The sequence below is a fragment of the Herpailurus yagouaroundi genome, unplaced genomic scaffold (assembly GCF_014898765.1).
Source record: "Herpailurus yagouaroundi ecotype Mexico unplaced genomic scaffold, PumYag 189, whole genome shotgun sequence".
NCBI classification, from domain to species: Eukaryota; Metazoa; Chordata; class Mammalia; order Carnivora; family Felidae; genus Herpailurus; species Herpailurus yagouaroundi.
In genome coordinates, this window is record NW_024412420.1 from 2,256,206 (window position 1) to 2,278,993 (window position 22,788).

Below are 22,788 nucleotides of genomic sequence, written 5' to 3' on the forward strand. Positions count from 1 at the left end.
AAATGTTGGAAAAGTTTACTTTATGTGCTTATGTATATAACCAGTTCATTGAAGAGTTTCACCTCAGGGGTACAAATCTGAAACTTTTTTTTCTCTCATGGGCCCAACTGTGCTATGTTGAATCTCTTTCTTCCTTTCAACATCTTGGGCAGATTCTATAACTTTCTGATCCTTTTTGAAATATTGAAAGTCTAGCCCTTAAAAAACAAAAACAACAACAAAAAAAACCTAGGTCTGGTAAAACCTTCAAACTTAAGTGTTGTATTTAAGAAACATGCAATATTTGGGACATACTTATAGTAAAAAATTATTCCTTATGTATCTGAAATTCAAATTTAAATTGGATGTCCTGTATTTTTATTTGCACATCTGGCAACCCTAATTTTGACTTCGTTTCTTCTTTACCCCCTTCCTTCCCAGGGCAGGCTTGACCCAAAACTGGAAGGATGTGGAGTGGGAAGGACCCATCATCTGCTTTACTTCTCTCTCCTCGCCTTTCTGGTCCTACTCACCAGCTGCTGGAAGTGGCAGAAAGGGTGAAAAAGGCAAACATCTCTTTCTCTAACTGGGGATGGAAGTAGCTTGTCATTATTTCTCTGGTAAATGCTAACTGGCCAAGGATACTGTGTCGTCCAAGGATGCTGTGCCGTCCAAGAACTAGATGCTGCAACAGGGTTAGGCATATGAGGCACCAAGGAGTAAAGCCTGAAAAAGATAAAGGATAGGGTGGGGGAAACAGAATTGGGACAGGGAAAACCTCAGACTGCGATGAAGGTCTGATAAAGTCTCAACTAACCTATGAGGAGCTCTGGAGCAATGATTGCATACTAGAGGAATCTTGCACCAGGCAGAAGCAGCCAGGCCTTACTACTCCTGCTGTGTTGTCGCTGACCAGGGGCTACCCAGTAAAAGCATAGGCCCAGCTCAAATTCTGCATCTAATCTTGGAGATATTGCAGTGGCAACTAACTGCACTCCTTGTAGTCGAAAAGCAAGTTCTTTCTTGAATGGAGATCTGAGTAGCTCACCACCATGACCACCAAAGTTATCTTCTGTGTGGCAGACGTCCAACTGCCCACTTCTTTCTAAGGCTACTATATGGGTTTCTTTGGAGATCTTGATGGGGCCTCACCACAACTTAGTTCTCAGTCTTGAGAGGTCTGGTTCCAGCTTCACTTCTGCCGCCTCTGTCCTCACCTCCTTCAGCCTCTTGCTGTTGGGGTACCTTCAGCCAATGAGTAACTCAGTTGGACAGGTAGCTGCCTCCATAGCTCCCCAACCCTTGGGAAATGCTCACATTCCTAATCTGATAGGAATAGGAGAATGTAGGCTGCTCCACGAAGCCCAGTCTCTCTCTCTCTCTCTTCATTTCTCTCATAGTTACTCTTCCTCTGCTCAGACAGGCACAGGTGATAGGTCAGGGGTGTCACCTAAACAGATGTGTGGACATCTGTGATACTAAAATGCCAGTCACCCCTGCTTGCAATACCTCTCTGAAAACACAGTTTATAAGAGATTCTCTACTTGATTGCTGTGGGGAAGAGCGGGACTCACTTCATGAACACTGCACTCCCCAGAGGCTCATGGCTCTTTTTTCCTGTGGTGCTCAGTAGACCACAGATGTACTTTCTTGAATGAGTGACAAAAGAGTAGAGTTCGAGAACACACTTCAGGATTGTACATAACCTAGGTGTAAATTTGTATGAAAGTTATTCTTTTTTTAATGTTTATTTATTGTTGAGAGAGTGCAAGAGAGGGAGGGATAGAGAGAGAGGGACAGAGGATCTGAAGCAGGCTCTGTGCTGACAGCAGCGAGCACAATGTGGGGCTGGAACTCATGAACTACGAGATCATACCTGAGCTGAAGTCAAATGCCCAAACAACTGAGCTACTCAGGTACCCTTGAAAGTCATTCTTTGTGCAAATTGTAGCAGGAAAAAAAGAATAGAAAACTACGGGTTTAGAGACAATATAGATAAATAGACTAGAGAAACAACTGAAAATGAAGATCACAAGTATCCTCTTAAGCTTTTGGGGAACAGATAGATAAGCAAAAGGAGTTAATCAGTATAGAGGACATTTGTAATTTGCCTCTCCAGCATTTATTGTTTCTTTTACAAGTCACAGCTTAGTATTACAGCATATAGCTGCATAGGTTATATACTGAAAAACTCCAAGAGGGTGCCAATCACATTGTGGACTGTGTGAATGGTGGACCCTTGGGAGTTGTGCAGTGCACAGCCCTGCACAATATTCAAAGTAGACCTGATCACAGCCCTTATTTTCCTTTGTGATTCACTGCTCACTGTCACATTCAATGTGACCTAATTAGATACTACTCCTGGGCCTAGAGTTAAAGCACATAACCAGGCCTAATGCATCCCATTCCCCTGGCCAATGGTGGGCACATGAACTAAACCTAAACTAGTCCAATCACAGTGGATCTCAGGACCCTTGACAGGAATGTACATTCTCGTGACATAACTTTCCAAATGAAAACCTTGACTTTTTTTCAGTAAACTAATAGCACCTAATGAAGATACCAATTTTCAATAAAATGTGCCAGAATGAAGGACTTAACTTTTTTTCCAAATAATGATAATGGTATCTTCATTCACATAATGACTCTTATCTTATCTCTATTGTGCCCATTTGATACCACTGAGATTGGGTTGCAAAGGATCTGGTAAATATGGTCTTAGAAAAAAGGTTTTCTCTGACCAATATGGAGACTGAACTGGCATTGCCATAAACTCCAAGTAACCAGACAAAGCTAAAACAAATAGACCATTATGTATCAAAGATAGTGAGTTCCCATCCCTGCAGGTGATCAAACCTAGGCTGGGTGATTGCCTATTATAAAGCATGTAGTAGAGGAGATTCACACATCTACTGGGGTTTGGACTATTGCATTGCCAAGATAATGTCTTCAATGTGGTCTTTTAAATAGTAAAGATATTCAAACATACGCACACAAATAGAAACATGATATTCTGAGAATTAAATAGATTGTGTTATCAATCTATTTCCAAAATTTTTTGGAAGAATAAGAGTGTGAAGTTGCTTTCCTTTGCAGGGTATCATTCAACTGAACAGTGATGCCAGTATGTCAACATTATGAACCAGATTCTTGGGTGATTTTCTTCACAATTTTGTTGAGATAGTCTACTTCTTTGTGTATTATGTTATTTTTATGTTACTAATTTTAAATTTTATGAAGTCTTCTCCCATATATTTTCTCTGTGTAGCTATCTAAAAAGCAAATATACAACACAATGACTAATTTTTTTGTCATTTATGTCTTTTGCTTCACTGGCTTATTTACAGATTTATAATTCGTTGACTTTCACAGTTTGAAAATTAATGCTAAATCAATACTTTGTACAAATTTATTATGATTTTTACCATAAATTATTTTGCAATAGGTTGTTTGACCGATGTGGTGTAAAACTCTATTGTATATAAATGAAAACATTAAGCAAGTTGAAGGCATAAAATCAGCTAGCACCCTAGTAGAGCAGCTTGTGAGTGAGAAACTATATAGCATTTTTATGTAGCATATGGGAAAACTGTGCAGCATGGGGGTTTTGAGTATTAATTCTACAGTTGTACTAAATCTAACATGTCAGTCTCTATCTACATCCAGCCAGATTTAACGTGTTATGTTTTTGCTGTTGCATTGAATGCTGAATTATCTAAGATGGTGGTGTTTGAGAGAGCCCATCTTCGTAAAGCAAGTCTACACAACTTAGCATCTATACATTTAACTAATGGGTATGCTAAAATGTAGTTTTCTTACAAATTTAGCAGCCCTTCCAAATAAAGTATATATTTTAAATCTACCCAAGTGTGGTTAAAGCATTTACCTCTGTGTAGTGTGTAATTAGCCTCAAAGGACAATGACATCTTTTTTCTAGGCATGATCTTTGGAAGGCAGCCTACAGTTTTTCAGATACAAGAAGGATATTACATTTCAAAACATTATAGTAAGACATTGAGAACATATTTAGATCTTAATAGATTTAAGATCTTAACTGAGGAGTGTAAAAAATTAACTTTATTTTTGGTACTTGATACACTGTGAAGTAAATACAACATTGAACAGTTACAGATCTGGGACAGTCCCTTCTAGGAAAGTGCTGAAATTAAATTAAAATCAGTCTTACATGAAGTTAAAAAAATTAACTTTATTTTTATATCGCTAGATTTAATTCCTATTTTGAGCCTCCATTTCACCCAATGGCAGAAACTTAATCTCAGTGAATGTAGAATGTCCCCCTCCTGCCTTTTCCTGGGCTGCACCTAAGTTCCAGAGGTGGACATAATGTTAGGTCTCTGGTTGACATCTATTCAAACTGCCATGTGTTCATTCCTACCTAAGCCCTGCTAGGTATTGGGATGCCTGCCTGGTCCTGGCAGTAGGGCCTCTTTGGGTCTGCTGACCCCTTCAATAAGGTGGGCTCTTTCTCAGGCCTATGGCCTACACATTCCATGTATATGCTCATGAACACTTGTTCTTTGTGCCCACATCCTATTGGGCCCCAAAACATTCTATTAGTCCTGAGTGGAGTCAGCAGCCTCACTCTTCATCTATTCTTCCAAATCGACTATTGATGGCATGAACTCCATACCTTGAATCTTTTAGGCCTTTGGGTTCTTGAAACTCAAAAGTTCAGGGTCTTATAACTCAAAAGGGTTACAGGGTCTTGTAACTTTTCACCTGTATCATCCTTTGCTCAAAGGAATTTATGCTGATGATTGCAGAGGAGTGGGGAACTAGGTGGAAGAGAATATTGTTTCACCACTTACTACCCTACAATCCAGCAATTGCACTACTAGGAATTTACCCAACAGATACAAAAATGCTGATTCAAAGGGGCACATGCATCCCAATGTTTATAGCAGTGCTATCAATAGCCAAATTATGGAAAGAGCCCAAACACCCAATTACTGCCCAAGAATGGATAAAGAAGATGTGGTATACACACACACACACACACACACACACACGCACGCACGCACGCACATGCACACACACACACAACAGAATACTACTCAGTGATGAAAAAGAATGAAAACTTGCCATTTGCAACAACGTGGATGGAACTCGAGTTTATTATGCTAAGTGAAAGAAATCAGTCAGAGAAAGATATATGATTTCACTCATATGTGGAATTTGAGAAACACAACAAACATAGGGGAAGGGAAAAAAATAAAAACAGAGAGGGAGGCAAACCATAAGACTCTTAAATACAGAGAACACGGGTGCTTGGGTGGCTCAGTCAGTTAAGCATCCAACTTTGGTTCAGGTCATGATCTCACGGTTTGAGTTCAAGCCCCACGTCAAGCTCTATGCTGACAGCTCAGAGCCTGGAGCCTGCTTCAGATTCTGTGTCTCCCTCTCTCTCTGTCCCTCCCCCACTCACACTCTGTCTCCCTCTCTCTCTCTCAAAAATAAACATTTAACAATAATTAATAATTAATTAATAATTAAATATAGAGAACAAACTGAGGATTGCTGGAGGGGAGGTGAGTGTGGGTATAGGTTAAATGGGTGATGGGCATTAAGGAGGACCCTTTTTGGGATGAGTAGTGTGTGTCATATGTAGGAGATGAATCACTGGGTTCTATTCCTGAAGCCAAGACTACACTGTATGTTAACTAACTTGAATTAACAATAACAACAAAAAGTATGTTTCATTCTATTGCTCCTTTAAACTCCTTTTATAATTTAAGTTAAACAACAAAAACTGGGATGGCTTAGTTGGTTACATGTCCAATTCTTGATTTCGGCTCAGGTCATGATCTCACAGTTTGTGAGTTTGAGCCCCATGTCTGGCTCTGTGTTGACAGCGCAAAACCTGCTTGGGATTCTCTCTCTCCCTTTCTCCCTCTCTCTCTGCCCCTCCCCCATCAGGTGCACATGCATGCTCCCAGTGCACTCTCTCTCAAAATAAATAAACTTAAAAAATTAATTAAATTAAATTAAATTAAAAATAAAAAACAAAAACCAACCAAACAAAATTCTTTTCTATTACTACTTCAAGTTTACCATGAATACAGCTAGATTTGTATCAGATTGAATTAAGTGTGAAATTTGGTAAAATTCATAGCTGTTTCTGACATATGTTTCTGACATAGTTTAAAATTCTGGAGAAAGAAAATTCCATAATAGCAAACTACTACTATATACCATTTACTGAATACATAGCATACACCAGGTGTTATGCTAAAAACACTTACATGTATTTCCTTATTTAATTTTTATGGCAACCTTATAAAGGAAGGTATTATTCCCTCATTTTATATGTGAGAAAACTGAGGCACAAAGAGGTGAACAAGCTTGCTCAAGGTCACACACAGAACCATGTAATACTATCACAGAGCAAGGATAGAATCTGGCAAGTGTGTTATTACTTTCTCCATTAAAACACGAAAGTCCAGGAAGTCTAAGTGCTCTTTCAAACAGAAAATCAAGAACTCCTTAGTACTGTCTGGATCCTGGTTCCCACAGCTTATATGAACCAGAACCTGCTGAGTAAATAGAATAAATTGGTTGAACTACTTGTAACAATTTCTAAGGTCAACATGTCAACATGTTGTCATGTCAGTTCTTCCTAACCTGATCTATAGATCAATCAATCCCAATCAAACCCTAGAAAATTATTTTGTGGATATTGACAAACTAATTCTGAAGCTTTGGACAGGCAAAAGACCTAGAATAGCCGATTCAATAATAAAAGAGAAGGACACAGAGGACTGACACTACTTGACTTCAAGACTTACTATAAAGCTACAGTAATCAAGACAATGTGTTATTTGCAAAAGAATAGACAAATTGGTCAATCACACAGAATACAGAGCCCAGAAATAGACCCACATAAATACAGTCAATGGATTTTTGACAAAAGAACAAAAGCAGTACAATGGAGAAAAGACAGCCTTTTCAATAAATGGTGCTAGAACAACTGGACATCCACATCCAAAAAAATGAATCTAGACACTGACCTTACATCCTCCCCCAAAATTAACTAAAAATGGATCACAGGCCTCAAAGTAAAACACAAAACTATAAAGCTCCTTAAAAAATAACATAGGAGAGGGGCGCCTGGGTGGCCCAGTTGGTTAGGCGGCCGACTTCGGCTCAGGTCATAATCTCGTGGTCCGTGAGTTCAAGCCCCGCGTCGGGCTCTGTGCTGACAGCTCGGAGCCTGCAGCCTGTTTCAGATTCTGTGTCTCCCTCTCTCTGACCCTCCCCCATTCATGCTCTGTCTTTCTCTGTCTCAAAAATAAATAAACGTTAAAAAAAATTAAAAAAAAAATAACATAGGAGAAAGCTTAGATGACCTTGGGTTTGGTGGTGACTTTTTAGTCTCAAGATCAAAGGGATGATCCAAGAAAGAAAAAATTGATAAAGATGGACTTCTTAAAATTATAAATTTCTGCTCTGCAAAAGACACTGTCAAGAGGATAAAAAGATAAGCCATACACCGAGAGAAAATATTTGCAAAAGATACATCAGATAAAGAACTGTTACCCAAAATACATAAAGAACTCCTAAAACTCAACAATAGGAAAACAAACAACCCGATTTAAAAATGGACCAAAGACATTATCAGACACCTCACCAAAAAAGATATACACATTCAAATAAGCATATGAAAAGATGCTTTGCATTACAGGTCATCAGAGAATGCAAATTAAAATAAGACACCACTACACAACTATTAGAATGGCAAAATCCACAACATTGACACCAAGTGCTGGCAAGGATGTGGAGCAACAGGAACTCTCATTCATTGTTATTGGGACTAAAAATGATATAGCCACTTTGGAAGATACTTTGGCAGTTTCTAACAAAACTAAACATACCCATACCAAACAATCCAGCAATTGAGCTCCTTGGTATATACCCAAAGGAGTTTTGTGTATTAAGTGCACACAAAAACCTGCACAGGGATGTTTATAGCAAAACTGCCAAAACTTGGAAGGAATCAAGATGTCCTTCAGTAAGTGGATGAATAAATAAACTGTGGAACATTCAGACAATGGAATAGTATTCAGCACTAAAAAGAAATAAGCTATCAAGCCATGAAAAGACATGGAGGAAACTTAAATGAATATTACTAAGTGAAAAAAGCCATGGCGCAAAAACAGACACATAGACCAATGGAATAGAATAGAAACCCCAGAACTAGACCCACGAACGTATGGCCAACTCATCTTTGACAAAGCAGTAAAGAACATTCAATGGAAAAAAGACAGCCTCTTTAACAAATGGTGCTGGGAGAACTGGACAGCAACATGCAGAAGGTTGAAACTAGACCACTTTCTCACACCATTCACAAAAATAAACTCAAACTGGATAAAGGACCTAAATGTGAGACAGGAAACCATCAAAACCTTAGAGGATAAAGCAGGAAAGGACCTCTCTGACCTCAGCCGTAGCAATCTCTTACTTGACACATCCCCAAAGGCAAGGGAATTAAAAGCAAAAGTGAATTACTGGGACCTTATGAAGATAAAAAGCTTCTGCACAGCAAAGGAAACAACCAACAAAACTAAAAGGCAACCAACGGAATGGGAAAAGATATTTGCAAATGACATATCGGACAAAGGGCTAGTATCCAAAATCTATAAAGAGCTCACCAAACTCCACACCTGAAAAACAAATAACCCAGTGAAGAAATGGGCAGAAAACATGAATAGACACTTCTCTAAAGAAGACATCCGGATGGCCAACAGGCACATGAAAAGATGTTCAGCGTCGCTCCTTATCAGGGAAATACAAATCAAAACCACACTCAGGTATCACCTCACGCCAGTCAGAGTGGCCAAAATGAACAAATCAGGAGACTATAGATGCTGGAGAGGATGTGGAGAAACGGGAACCCTCTTGCACTGTTGGTGGGAATGCAAATTGGTGCAGCCGCTCTGGAAAGCAGTGTGGAGGTTCCTCAGAAAATTAAAAATAGACCTACCCTATGACCCAGCAATAGCACTGCTAGGAATTTATCCAAGGGATACAGGAGTACTGATGCATAGGGGCACTTGTACCCCAATGTTTATAGCAGCACTCTCAACAATAGCCAAATTATGGAAAGAGCCTAAATGTCCATCAACTGATGAATGGATAAAGAAATTGTGATTTATATACACAATGGACGGGGCGCCTGGGTGGCACAGTCGGTTAAGCGTCCGACTTCAGCCAGGTCACGATCTCGCGGTCCGTGAGTTCGAGCCCTGCGTCGGGCTCTGGGCTGATGGCCCAGAGCCTGGAGCCTGTTTCCAGTTCTGTGTCTCCCTCTCTCTCTGCCCCTCCCCCGTTCATGCTCTGTCTCTCTCTGTCCCAAAAAAATAAATAAAAATGTTGAAAAAAAATATATATACACAATGGAACACTACGTGGCAATGAGAAAAAATGAAATATGGCCTTTTGTAGCAACGTGGATGGAACTGGAGAGTGTGATGCTAAGTGAAATAAGCCATACAGAGAAAGACAGATACCATATGGTTTCACTCTCATGTGGATCCTGAGAAACTTAACAGAAACCCATGAGGGAGGGGAAGGAAAAAAAAAAAAAAAAGAGGTTAGAGTGGGAGAGAGCCAAAGCATAAGAGACTGTTAAAAACTGAGAACAAACTGAGGGTTGATGGGGGGTGGGAGGGAGGAGAGGGTGGGTGATGGGTATTGAGGAGGGCACCTTTTGGGATGAGCACTGGGTGTTGTATGGAAACCAATTTGACAATAAATTTCATATATAAAAAAAATAATAAAATAAAAAAAAATAAAAAAGCAAAAAAAAAAAAAAAGCCAATCTTCAAACTACATACCGTACAATTCCAACCATTTGACATTCTGGGAAAGGAAAACTAGTGAGGTAGTAAAAAGATCAGTGTTTGCCAGGTTTTAGGAGGGAGGAAGGGTTGAATGGGTGAAACAGAGAATTTTTAGGTCAGTGAAACTACTTTATATGATACTATAATGATGGATACATGTCATTACACATTTGTCCATACCCATAGAATATGCAACAATAAGGGTGAACCCTAATATAAACTATGGACTCCGGATGATAATGATGTGTCAATGTACATTTATCAATTGTAACAAATGCACCCTCTATACAGGGATATTGATAATGAGGAAGGCTATGTATATGTGGGGACAGGGGATACATGGGAATTCTCTGTACCTTCCTCTCAATTTTGCTGTGAACCTAAAACTGTTCTGAAAAAGTCTATTTTATTTTTTAATAGTCTACTTTAAAAAGAAGAAAAAATTATATACAAGCAAGCAGTCATTGAAACTGCAGAAGGCTTATGATCTGATAAAAAGTTTTAAACAATATGCGATTATACACACATATACACATCTTATATAGCTGACAATCCCAATTGCTACAGCACTTGAGCAAATATCTGTAGTGAAAATTATGTTTAGTCAATGCCTTCAAAAATAAAGGCTGCTGGTTGTTTTAGCATTATCAATGAGAGAGCTTTGATCTAAAAGCATTGGGTAGAATTAAAATTCATTTTTAGGGGTGCCTGGGTGGCTCAGTCGGTTAAGCATCTGACTTCGGCTCAGATCATAATCTCGCAGTTTGTGAGTTTAAGCCTCACATCAGGCTCTGTGCTGAGAGCTCAGAGCCTGGAGCCTGCTTTGGATTCTGTGTTTATATCTCTCTCTGCCCCTCTCCCCTTGCACTCTGTCTCTCTCTCTCTCTCTCTCTCAAAAATAAATAAACATTAAAATTTTTTTAAATAAATAAAATAAAACTCATTTTTATTTCACTTCTTTAATCTTTTGCCCTGTAATAAGGGAACAAATGTCAGTTTTACATTTTTCATTTGAGAAAATGAATAACATTGAAAGTGATATTGCATGTCACCATAAAACTTCCAAAATGTCTACCTTAGCCATTTTTTCTTCATCTCTCAAAACGGCTCACATGCTCATGTTCTCTCTCTCTCCCTCCATACTCATAGGCACCTTTTCTCAAACTTCCTTCCTCTTCCCTTTCTTTTCCTTTATGTTTCTCTATTCTTTTCTCAAGTAAAGCAGTCTGTAGGCTTTTTCATTTTTCAGAGAAAGTAATCCCATAGTTGGCTCATTAGTCAGGTAAATAAAGGACTCTTCCTTCCTTGAAAATTTGGGAGACCAGGAGCAGCAATGGAAAACACTCATAATTTAACATTCTTTCCTTTCCACATACATACAGCTATATCTCTTATATGAAGAGTGTTTTTGGAATTTTTTGATAAAAAGTGGAAATGATATTATACTATACATTCTGCTTTGTAATTTTATTTTTTTCATTTAAATATGTTAGACATATGTTGATGTCAGTATAAATAGATCTACATCATTTTTGTAAAGTTTTGTTTTTTAATTCCAGTCAGTTAACATACGGTGTTACATTAGTTTCAGGTGTACAATATAGTGATTTAACAATTACATACATCACCCAGTATTCATCACAACAATTGCACTTTATTTTTTAGTATTTATGTTATTTTAGAAAGAGAGAGCACAAGCAGGGGAGGGGCAGAGAGAGAGGTAGACAGAGGATCTGAAGCAGGCTCCAAGCTGTCGGTGCAGAGTCCAATGCCAGCCTCAAACTCACAAAATGCGAGATCATGACCTGAGCCGAAATAAAGAATCAGAAACTTAACCACCTCAGCCACCCAGGTGCCTCGACAATTGCACTCTTTAATCTCTATCACCTATTTCACCCATCCCCCCACTCACCTCCCCTCTAGTAATCATCACTTTGTTCTCTATAGTTAAGGGTCTGTTTCTTGGTTTGTCTCTCTCTCTCTCTCTCCTTTTTCCCCCATTGCTCATTTGTTTTACTTCTTAAATTCCACATATGAGTGAGAGCATATAGTAGTTGTCTTTTTCTGACTGACTTATTTTGCTTAGCATTAGACTCTCTAGTTCCATCCATGTCATTGTAAATAGCAATTTTTTTCTTTTTTATGGCTGAATAATATTCCATTGTCTGTGTGTGTATGTGTGTGTGTGTATACCACATATTTATCCATTCATTAATTGATGGACACTTGGACTCCTGCCATAGTTTGGCTACTATAATTAATGCTCCTATAAATACAGGGGTATGTGTATCCTTATGAGTTAGTGTTTTTTTGTGTGTTTTGTTTTTTTGTTTTGTTTGGTTTGGTTTGGTAAATACTCATTAGCTCAATTGCTGCATCATATTTTCAACTTTTTGAGGAAACTCCATATTGTTTTACACAGTGGCTGTACCAGTTTGCATTCCTACCAATGGTGCAAGAGGGTTCTCCTTCTTCCACATCCTCACCAACACCTGTTGTTCTTGTGTTTTTTTATTTTAGTCACCCTGACAGGTATGAGGTGATATCGCATTGTGGTTTTGATTTGCATTTCCCTGATGATAAGTGATGATGACCATCTTTTCATGTGTCTGTTGGTCATCTGTATGTCTTTTTGGAGAAATGCCTGTTCATGTCTTCTGCCCTTTTTTGTTGTTGTTCTGCCCATTCTTAAATTGAGATCCACATAATTTTTTTTTATAGTCACATAGCATTTCATTATATAAATGTTTTATAATTTAACTAAACCCACCATTTCCAAATTTTTGCTATTTTATGTTATGCTGCAATTCCTATTCTTGAACGAGTAGAGTAGAAGCCATCCAATCCAACCCTATTGGGACCAATAGTTGACTGGTTAATCAATTCAAGCAAGACATCATAAAAATTGATATAACATATTTTATATGTTTTATATTAACTTAAAACACACTAAAGTGGGGGTGCCTGGGTGGCTCAGTCGGTTAAGCGGCCGACTTCTGCTCAGGTCATGATTTTGCGGTCCATGAGTTCAAGCCCCGCGTCGGGCTCTGTGCTGACAGCTCAGAGCCTGGAGCCTGTTTCAGATTCTGTGTCTCCCTCTCTCTGACCCTCCCCCATTCATGCTCTGTCTCTCTCTGTCTCAAAAATAAATAAACATTAAAAAAAAATTTTTTTTTAAACACACTGAAGTGCCTGGACAGCTCAGTCTGTTGAGTGTCCAACTTCAGCTCAGGTCATGATCTCATGGTTCATGGGTTCGAGCCCTGTGTCAGGCTCTATGCTGATAGCTCAGAGTCTAGAGCCTGCTTCAGATTCTGTGTCTTCCTCTTTCTCTGCCCTTCCCCTGCTTTCACTCTGTCTCTATCTTTCTCAAAAATAAATAAACATTAAAAAAAAATTTTAAGCACACACACACACAAATGTATTTTTCTTCTCCAATTTTTTGACAAAGAGTCAAGGTCTTTCAGAATGAGTCACTGATTATAGTTTTACATCATATTTCTTGCATAAACCATAGCCAAAACACATGGGTTAGAATTTCTCATTTTAGTTTTTTTAGTGTAATGTTCACTGGGTTGTGGGCATCTGTCAGTATACTTTAGAGACAGAATTGTAGTTATTTTTGGTTATGCTGGTGAGCTGTTTAATTGAAGACTGATTAAGAGAACTACCATATATAAGATAAATTCTTAGAAATACAATTACTGTATTGAAGGGTATAAACATTTTAAAGTTATACAGCTGTTGTCAAATAGTTCTCCAAAAAGGATGTACCAATTTATACTCCCAAAAATATTGTGTGAGAGCTTTTATTTACCAGATTCCCCATCAATAGTGGATAATATGAATAGTTTAAATCTAACAATGCTATTTGTTCATTTATTCAACAATACTAATTAAAATTTCTATGTGTAAAATTTAAAATAGATCATATACCTAAATGTAAGAGTAAAAACTATATTGGGGCACTGCCATCAACTCCCCCCTTTCCCCATTGCTGTGTTTCAGCAGAACTGCTCTCTCCAATATAATCTTGGCCAGAACCAATAAAGGGTGGTGCCACAGGCCTGGCAGTGTACAAGCAGCCTCTACAGTGGCCAGCAACACTCCAAAGTGATTCCTGCCCCAGAGAAGGGGTAAGATAACCACCTATACCCATCAGATGGAGGTCCCATTAATAGGCTAGAGGCAAAAAACTGGTCTGACTGCTGGACCCACTCACAGATGTAAGCTTCTCAAGGGCAACACAGGGAAAGCGCCTTGCAGTTTGGCACTACTACATCTCTGGCAAATGCCTAGTCTGACACAACTCAAGCCCAAGGCATACCCAGACTGGCCCACTAACAACACAGGGCATGAGAGAGATCCACTGCCCACAACATGCAGAGAGATCCACTGCAGACAATTGGACTAAAGGAAAAAGCAGCTCAGCCACAAAACCAAGGCACACGCATCATACATAGGAGATACCCCTGAAGCTCCAGGTTCTGGTGAACAGGGAACACAGCACAGCAGCACACTACAGGACTTCTTCATAATAAGGCCATTATTTTCAAGTGCAGGAGATGCAGCTGTCTCCTAATACACAGAAAGAGACACAGAGAGTTAGACAAAATGAGGAGAAAGAGAAATATGTCCAAATGAAAGAACAGAACAAAATCACAGCAAGAGATCTAAGTGAAATAGGGATAAGTAACATGCCTGATAAAGAATTTAAAGTAATAATCATAAAAATACTCATTGGATTTGAAAAAAGAGTGGAGGACATCAGTGAAATCCTTAACAATGAGATAAAAAAAAAACAATCAGAAATGAAGAACAGAATAAATGAAATTGAAAATACACTAGATGGAATAAATAGTAGACTAGATGAGGTAAAAGAATGAATCAGCCACTGAGAGGACAGAGTAATGGAAAGTAACCAAGCTGAGCAAGTAAGAAGGAAAAAACAATTATGCAAAATGAGAATAGATTTAGGGAAATCAGTGACACCATCAAGTGTAATAACATTTGCATTATAGAGATTCCAGAAGGAGAGGAGAAAGAAAAGGGGGCAGAAAATTTATTTGAAGAAATAATAGCTGAAAACTTCCCAGATTTGGGGGAGAAAACAGAAATCCATATCCAGGAGGCACAGAGAACCCCCTACAAAATCAACCCAAGGAGGCCCACACAAAGACACATAATAACTAAGATGGCAAAAAGTAGTGATACAGAGAGAATTTTTAAAGCAGCACGAGAAAAGAAAGCAGTTACATAAAAGCAAAATCCTATAAAGCTATCAGGTGATTTTTCAGCAGATACTTTGCAGGCCAGAAGGAAGTGGCATGATATATTCAAAGTGCTTCATGGAAAAAATCTTCAGCCAAGAATACTATATCTAGCAAGGCTATCATTCAGAATATAAGGAGAGATAAAGAGTTTCCCAGGCAAACAAAAGTTAGAGGAATTCATGACCACTAAACCAGCTCTACACAAAATGTCAAAGGGACTCTGAGTGGAAAGGAAAGACCATAAGCATGAGTAAGGAAAGGAGGAAGCACAAAAGCAGTAAAAATAAGTATATCTGTAAAAATCAGTCTAGGGATTCATAAAATAAAAGAAAGTAAAGTATAACATATACCTAAAACGTGGGGTAGTGAGGAGTAAAGAATGGATTCAAACGTAAGCAACCATCAACTTAATACAAATTGCTATATACAGAAGATGTTATAGGGGTGCCTGGGTAGCTCCGTTGGTTAAGCATCCGACTTCGGCTCAGGTCATGATCTCGCAGTTTGTGGGTTTGAGCCCCATGTTGGGCTCTGCGCTGACAGCTCAGAGCCGGGAGCCTGCTCCAGATTCTGTGCCTCCCTCTCTCTCTGTCCCTCTCCTGCTTGTGCTCTGTCTCTCTCTGTCTCTCAATAATAAATAAATGTTAAAAAATTTTTTTTAAAAAGATATTATATACAAACCAAATGGTGTACAAATCAAAAACCAGTAATAATATGCAAAAAATAAAGAGAAAGAATCCAAATATATTATTAAAGAAAGCCAACTAATCGTGAGAGAAGAGAGCAAGAAAAGAATGGAGGAAAACTAGAAAAACAACCATAAAATAAGGAACAAAATGACTAAAAAGTCATACTTATCAATAATTATTTTGTAAACGGACAAAATGCTCCAATCAAAAAAACATAAGGTGATGGAATGGATAAAAAAACAAGACCCATCTATATGCTGCCTACAAGAGACTCAATTCAGACCTAAAGATACATGCAGATTGAAACTGAAGGGATGGACAAGCATTTATCATGCAAATGGATGTGAAAAGAAAACTGGGACAGCAATATTATATTGGACAAAATAGACTTTTTAAAAAATGTTTATGTATTTTTGAGAGAGAGAGCGCGCACGTGCAAGTGGGGGAGAGGCAGAGAGAGAGGGAGACAGAGGGTCCAAAGAAGACCCCTGCTATCTCAGAACTTTCATTCCAATGATCAAAGGAAAGAAATAACATAAAAATATTCCAAGTAGAGAGAACAGAAAGTGCAATGGTGCTGTTCCAAGCAGACATTTGGCATGTTTGCTATACAGAAAAACCAGTGTGACCAACATGGAATGACTTAATGGGAAGTAATAAGAAATGAAACACGGTGGTGGTCAGGGCCAAATTATACAGTGTCATATGCATGCTATTAAATTTTTACTGTCTGATATATTTAATTAAATACAGACAAAACCTAAATAGAAACACAACTTTTAGTATTCATAGTGTAATCCAATATTTGCATCCCTAATTTAAAAACCCCATGCTTTTGGGGCACCTGGATGGCTCAGTCAGTGAAGCATCCAACTCTTGATTTTGGCTCAGGTCATGATCTCATGGTTCCTGGGATCAAGCCCCAAATCAGGCTGTGTGCTGACAGCACAGAGTCTGCTTGGGATTCTTTCTCTCTATCTCTCTGCTCCTCCCCAGCACATGCTGTCTGTCTCTCTCTCTCTCTCAAAAATAAACGAACTTAAAAAAAATTTAAATAAAACAAAAAAATCTCATGCTTTCTGGGTGCCTGGATGCTTCAGTCAGTAAAGCATGCCACTCTTGATCTCAGGGTCATAATTTCAAGCCCCAGTTTGGGCCTAGAGGTTACTTAAATTAAAAAAATATAAATAGGGGCGCCTGGGTGGCGCAGTCGGTTAAGCGTCCGACTTCAGCCAGGTCACGATCTCGCACTCCATGAGTTCGAGCCCCGCGTCGGGCTCTGGGCTGATGGCTCAGAGCCTGGAGCCTGTTTCCGATTCTGTGTCTCCCTCTCTCTGCCCCTCCCCCGTTCATGCTCTGTCTCTCTCTGTCCCAAAAATAAATAAAAAAACGTTGAAAAAAAATTTTTTAAATATAAATAAATAAATAAAAATCCCATGCTTTGTATTATAGCAGTGTCAAGTACTTTCAAGAATAGGAAAAGGCTTAATTTTTGATTCACAAAATACAAATAAATCAGGTGATCAAATGTATGGACATGCCATATGTGTGTGTGTGTGTGTGTGTGTGTGTGTGTGTGTGTATTCATTCATAACGAAAAATTCAGAAAATAAGATTCATGATATACTTTCTTTCTTACCATCTCATCCTTTTTTTTTTTTTTTAATTTTTTTTTCAACGTTTATTTATTTTTGGGACAGAGAGAGACAGAGCATGAACGAGGGAGGGGCAGAGAGAGAGGGAGACACAGAATCGGAAACAGGCTCCAGGCTCTGAGCCATCAGCCCAGAGCCTGACGCGGGGCTCGAACTCACGAACCGCGAGATCGTGACCTGGCTGAAGTCGGACGCTTAACTGACTGCGCCACCCAGGCGCCCCACTTACCATCTCATCCTTAAAGGAGAGCCCTAGGTTTTTTGTTTGTTTGTTTGATTTTTTACTGTTTTATTTTTGAAAAAAAATGAGTTTAATTAATACTTAGGGAAAAGAAACTCCTTTGCAAAGTAGAAATGTGGAACTAGCCAACTTATGTGGGTGCCTAATGAAGCAAATATTCCTGTGACAATGGTAGTTCTTAAGTTGAAATAAATTATCTATAAAAAAATATTTTCATATATAGACTGATTTGGGGGGGATATCCACATTCTATACTCTCATTATAGTTTCTAATAAACTCTTTGTGGATGTTTATAAGTCTTCTCTCTGAAAATTCTACAGGCAGCCTGGTAACTTTATATGAAAGCCAAAGAACAAACTAAGAATATATCAGAGATGGTGAAAAGATTAAGAATTATAACCACAGAAATCAGTTGAGAATCAGCTTTAAGTATAAATAAAGTACAATTAAGGGGTGCCTGGGTGGCTCAGTTGGTTAAGAGTCCGACTTCAGCTCAGGTCATGATCTCACAGTGTGTTGGTTTGAGCCCTGAGTCAGGCTCTGTGTTGACAGCTCAGAGCCTGAAGCCTGCTTCAGATTCTGTGTCTCCCTCTCTATCTGCCCCTCCCCTGTTTGTGCTGTCTCTCTCACTCTCAAAAATAAATAATAAACATTTTTTTTTAAGTACAATACACTTTGTGGGGGTGCCTGGCTGGCTCAGTCAAAGAAGCATATGACTCTTGATCTTGGGGTTGGGGTTCAAGCCTCCCAATGGGTGGAGAGATTACTTACATGGGTGGACTTCAAAAAAAAAAAAACAACAGTGGAGAGAGAAGATAAACTGAATCAACAAAATTACTCTTTGCAAATAGCAAAATATAGAGTTCCTCTTTCTTCTAAACAATAAAACACATGTGGTGTTTTATTGAAAATAAAACAAAACAAAACAGGGGTACCTGAGTGACTAAGTCACTTGAGGGTCTGACTCTTAATTTCAGCCCGAGTCATGATCTCAGGGTCATGGGATCAGGCTCTGAGCTGAGGGTGAACCTGCTTGAGATTCTCTCTCTCTCTCTCTCTCTCTCTCTCTTTCACTCTCTCTCCCTCTCCCTCATTGGCATGTTCTCTCTCTAAAATTAAAAAATAAAAAAAATTAACACTTTGTGGAGCAAAAATTCATAAAAACTATTTTAAACAATTGGTTCTACATATCTCATAAATAAGTTAGTTAAACCATGGCCTGGGTGAAGATTTTAAATTTCTTTTTTTTTTTTATGTTTATTCATTTTTGAAAGAGAGAGACAGAGCACAAGCAGGGGTGGGGCGGAGAGAGAGGAAGATACAGAATCTGAAGCAGGCTCTAGGCTCTGAGCTTTCAGCACAGAGCCCGACACGGGGCTCGAACTCACTAACCGCGAGATCATGACCTGAGCTGAAGTCGAATGCTCAACTGACTGAGCCCCCCAGGCACCCCCCTGGGTAAAAATTTTAAATAGAGTTGCCAGGATGAGTGTCAAAGTCTCCAGCATAAATTCACTGGCAAAGAAATGTACAATATTTTTAAAAATATTAATACTCTCTTTATTCTAAAGAATAGGGCATATAAAGTCACAATATCCTTGGGCTTCATTTCTTCCATCTGTATATCTATAAAGTATCATATTGGTTTTGACTTACTAAATATTCAAGTCCTAGCAAGAAATACTTATGCACTTCCAGTTTCCGACTGATTAGAGCGCCCTCATGTGTGTCTTTGTTGTAATGTTTAAAATATCTGGAAGTGTTAATCTCAGCAGCAATACAATTATAATGTTTTAATTTTTGCATTTATAATGGCTTCAAGTAACACTCAGCAAATGTTAAGGAATGTGATTAATCATATACAGTTCACTATCAAGCTTTTCCTATATCAAATTTTATTCTAAATGTTTTTATTTTTGAGAAAGAGAGAGAAAGAGTGAAGGAGGGGCAGAGAGAGAGGGAGACAGAGGATATGAAGCAGGCTCTGGGCTGACAGCAGAGAGCCCAATGTGGGGCTTAAACTCACGAACCACAAGATCATGACCTGAGCTGAAGTCGGATGCTCAACCGACTGAGCCACCTAGGTGCCCCATATTAAATTTTATTCTAAAGTAGTGAAGTTTTTGTACTGGTTTACATTTTAATGACTTAGAGGGTTTTCCTTTAAAACTTCTTAGATAAGTTTTTCATTATAATATTATTTTATCATATCTGAAAGAAAATATGTAGCCAATGAAGTTGTCATTTATATATGATAGCTTGACAGTATCTTTTTGGGGTGGAAAATAGCTCAAGGGGACATTTCTAACTCAGTTTTTCCAAATAAAAATTTACTTGTCTAAATCACTGCAGAGATTTCTTCCTACTCAAACAGACTATATTGGAGGGAGCCAAAAGAGAATCTCACTTTTTGAAAAACTGTACATAAAATTTAAAAATCTCATAAATCCAACCATATTTTAAATGGCATTCATCCAACAAATATTTATTGAGGGGTCCCACTATGTGCCAGGAATGAGATGTCAAACTGAAGGAACCCAAAGCTACTAAAGTAAAAAAGCTACTAAAGTAAAAAAAAGTACTGTTTCTTTTTTTCCTTCTATAAAATGACTTAGTAATAACTGGTTCACCCAAGAGAGTTGCTGTAAAGATCTAATAACATGACATAAGTAACCACATTTTTAAGAGAGAGAAGTGTTATTAAAATGTTTACGAGAGAAACCTAGGTGATTCCAAAGATATATTTTGTGTGTGGAAAATCTTTGGGTGTGAGGCTCTGCTGATTTTAATTAAAATTTTTCTTCAAATTTTCATGACAGCAGAGAAAGTGGGAAGAGAAAATTATGTCACCTAAGAAAGGAAGTCTGAACTATTCTTCACCATCTCTTATGCTCTTTTTCTTAGCAAGGCAAGGCGTGGATTGGTTGTGACGACACCAGTTAAGTCAAGAGGTATACTGGACTAGCTAGAATGGAGCAATGATTCTACCCTGGCAGAAGCCAGAGTTTACACCTTCCAAAAATCCCTGAAATCAACGCCAGCAACCCATCTTATTCAAATGAAGGTAGCATATGAGATGAATCTTAGTGATTCTCTGATTCTAGCCACCGTGGAAAAATGAATAGATTGTTTTGGTGTCCTTTTACCAAGAGTTAGAATGCATTTCCCATTTCCAATGTCTTTTTTCCTGTCTCCCACATATCCACGGCCTCCTATTTGACTGTCCTTGTCCCATTCAGAATCCTTTACTGCATCCCAAGAAAAGTTCCATACCCCAGAATTCTCTGTGCCCCAGTTTAGGTGGTTTTCATACAGCCTATTGTTCAATTGTTTCCAACCTTTTAGAGTATGATGATATTCCCCACCTCTAATTTTTAAACTTATTATGGAAATTATTTAACATATCAAAAGTAGATGAAAGTGTGCAATGAATCCCCACACATCCATTATCCAAGCTTTAACTACTATCAACATATGGGAAACTGCAAGCAGTTTGTTTGCCTTGGTTAAAATATAGCATGAGAGGGGGTAGTGATGAGAAAATCAAACAGAATCTGAAAAGAAAAATATATTTGAAAGTATAAAATCAATGGGAAAATTAAACAGCTGAATAGCTCAGTGGAATAATTAATTACTTAGATGACAACCCCAAAAAAGTTACCTAGAATATAACACAGACACAAAGAAATGGAAAGGATGAAAGTGTGTCACTGATTCAATGTACATTTGGAGTTCCAGAAGAGGAAAATGGAGAAAATGGAGGAGTGGCCATATTTGAAAAATTATTACTGAGAATTTCCAGAATTATAAAACTCAAATTCTCAGTCTGAAGAAACTACATGATTCCCAATGTAAATAAGTGAAAAGAACTCAAGATACATTATAGTGAAACTACAGAAAACCAAAGCAAAGAAAAAGATACTATAACAGCTAGAAAGAAAGACAACTTGCCTACAAAGGAACAAATGAAAATGACAGGACATTTCTCAGTAGCAACAGTGGAAGCCAGAAGATAGCGGAATACAGGCATACTTCATTTTATTGTCCTTCGCTTTATTTTTTTTTTAATTTTTATTTCTTTTTAATGATTAGAGAGAGTGAGTGAGTAGGACAGGGGCGGAGAGAGAGAAAGAATTCCAAGCAGGCTCTGTCCTGCCAGCACAGATCCGGATGCGGGTCTCGAACTCACAAACTGTGAGATCATGACCTGAGCTGAAATCAAGAGTCAGACGCTTAACCAACAGAGCCACCCAGGCATCCCATTGCTCTCCCCTTTATTGTGCTCCAGAGATACTGCATTTTTATTTATTTTTTTATTTTTATTTTTTATTTTTTTACAAATTGAAGGTTTGTAGCAACCCTGCATCGAGCAAGTCTATCAGTACCATTTTTCCAGCAGCATTTGCTTATTTCTTGTCTCTGTGTCACATTTTGGTAATTCTCACAATATGTTAAATTTTTTCATTAATAACTGTTATGGTGACCAGTGACCTTTGATATTACTACTAGAGCCTGAAGATGTGACTAAATTGCTGGAATCTCATGAAAAAAAACTCTAATGAATGAGGACTTGTTTTTTACGGGTGAGCAGAGATAGTGGTTTTTTTTGAGATGGAACCTATCCCTGGTAAAGATGCTGTGAAGACTGTTGAAATGACAACAAATGATAAAACAGTAGCAATATTCAAGTCCTAAACGTAGTTGATAAAACAGTAGCAGGGTTTGAAACAATTGACTCCAAGTTTGAAAGAAGCTCTACTATAGGTAAAATGCTATCAAACAGCATCACATACTACAGAGAAATCATCTTGTGAAAGGAAGAGTCCACCAATATGGCAAACTTCATCGCTCTTATGTTAAGAAATTGCCACAGCCACCCCAACCTTTAGCAAACACCACCCTGGTGAGTCAGCAGCCATTAACATTGAGGCAAGACCCTCCACCAGCAAAAAGATTATGTCTCACTGAAAGCTCAGACGATGGTTAGCATTTTTTTTTTAATTTTTTTTTCAACGTTTATTTATTTTTGGGACAGAGCCTGGAGCCTGTTTCTGATTCTGTGTCTCCCTCTCTCTCTGCCCCTCCCCCGT

The 22,788-nt window shown here is 38.3% G+C and overlaps 1 protein-coding gene across 3 annotated transcripts in view; it reads right to left on the reverse strand.

The window, feature by feature from the left end:
- Window positions 1-461: 461 nt before the first annotated feature.
- The window catches only part of RPS6KB1 (ribosomal protein S6 kinase B1), a 119,887-nt gene continuing 97,560 nt past the window's right edge, over window positions 462-22,788 (reverse strand). For all 3 annotated transcript variants that reach the window (XM_040496932.1, XM_040496930.1, XM_040496934.1), the window contains one exon: window positions 462-705. In XM_040496932.1, coding sequence (XP_040352866.1) covers window positions 477-705 — 229 coding nt within the window. In that variant the 3' untranslated portion in view covers window positions 462-476. The remainder of the gene's footprint in view (window positions 706-22,788) is intronic.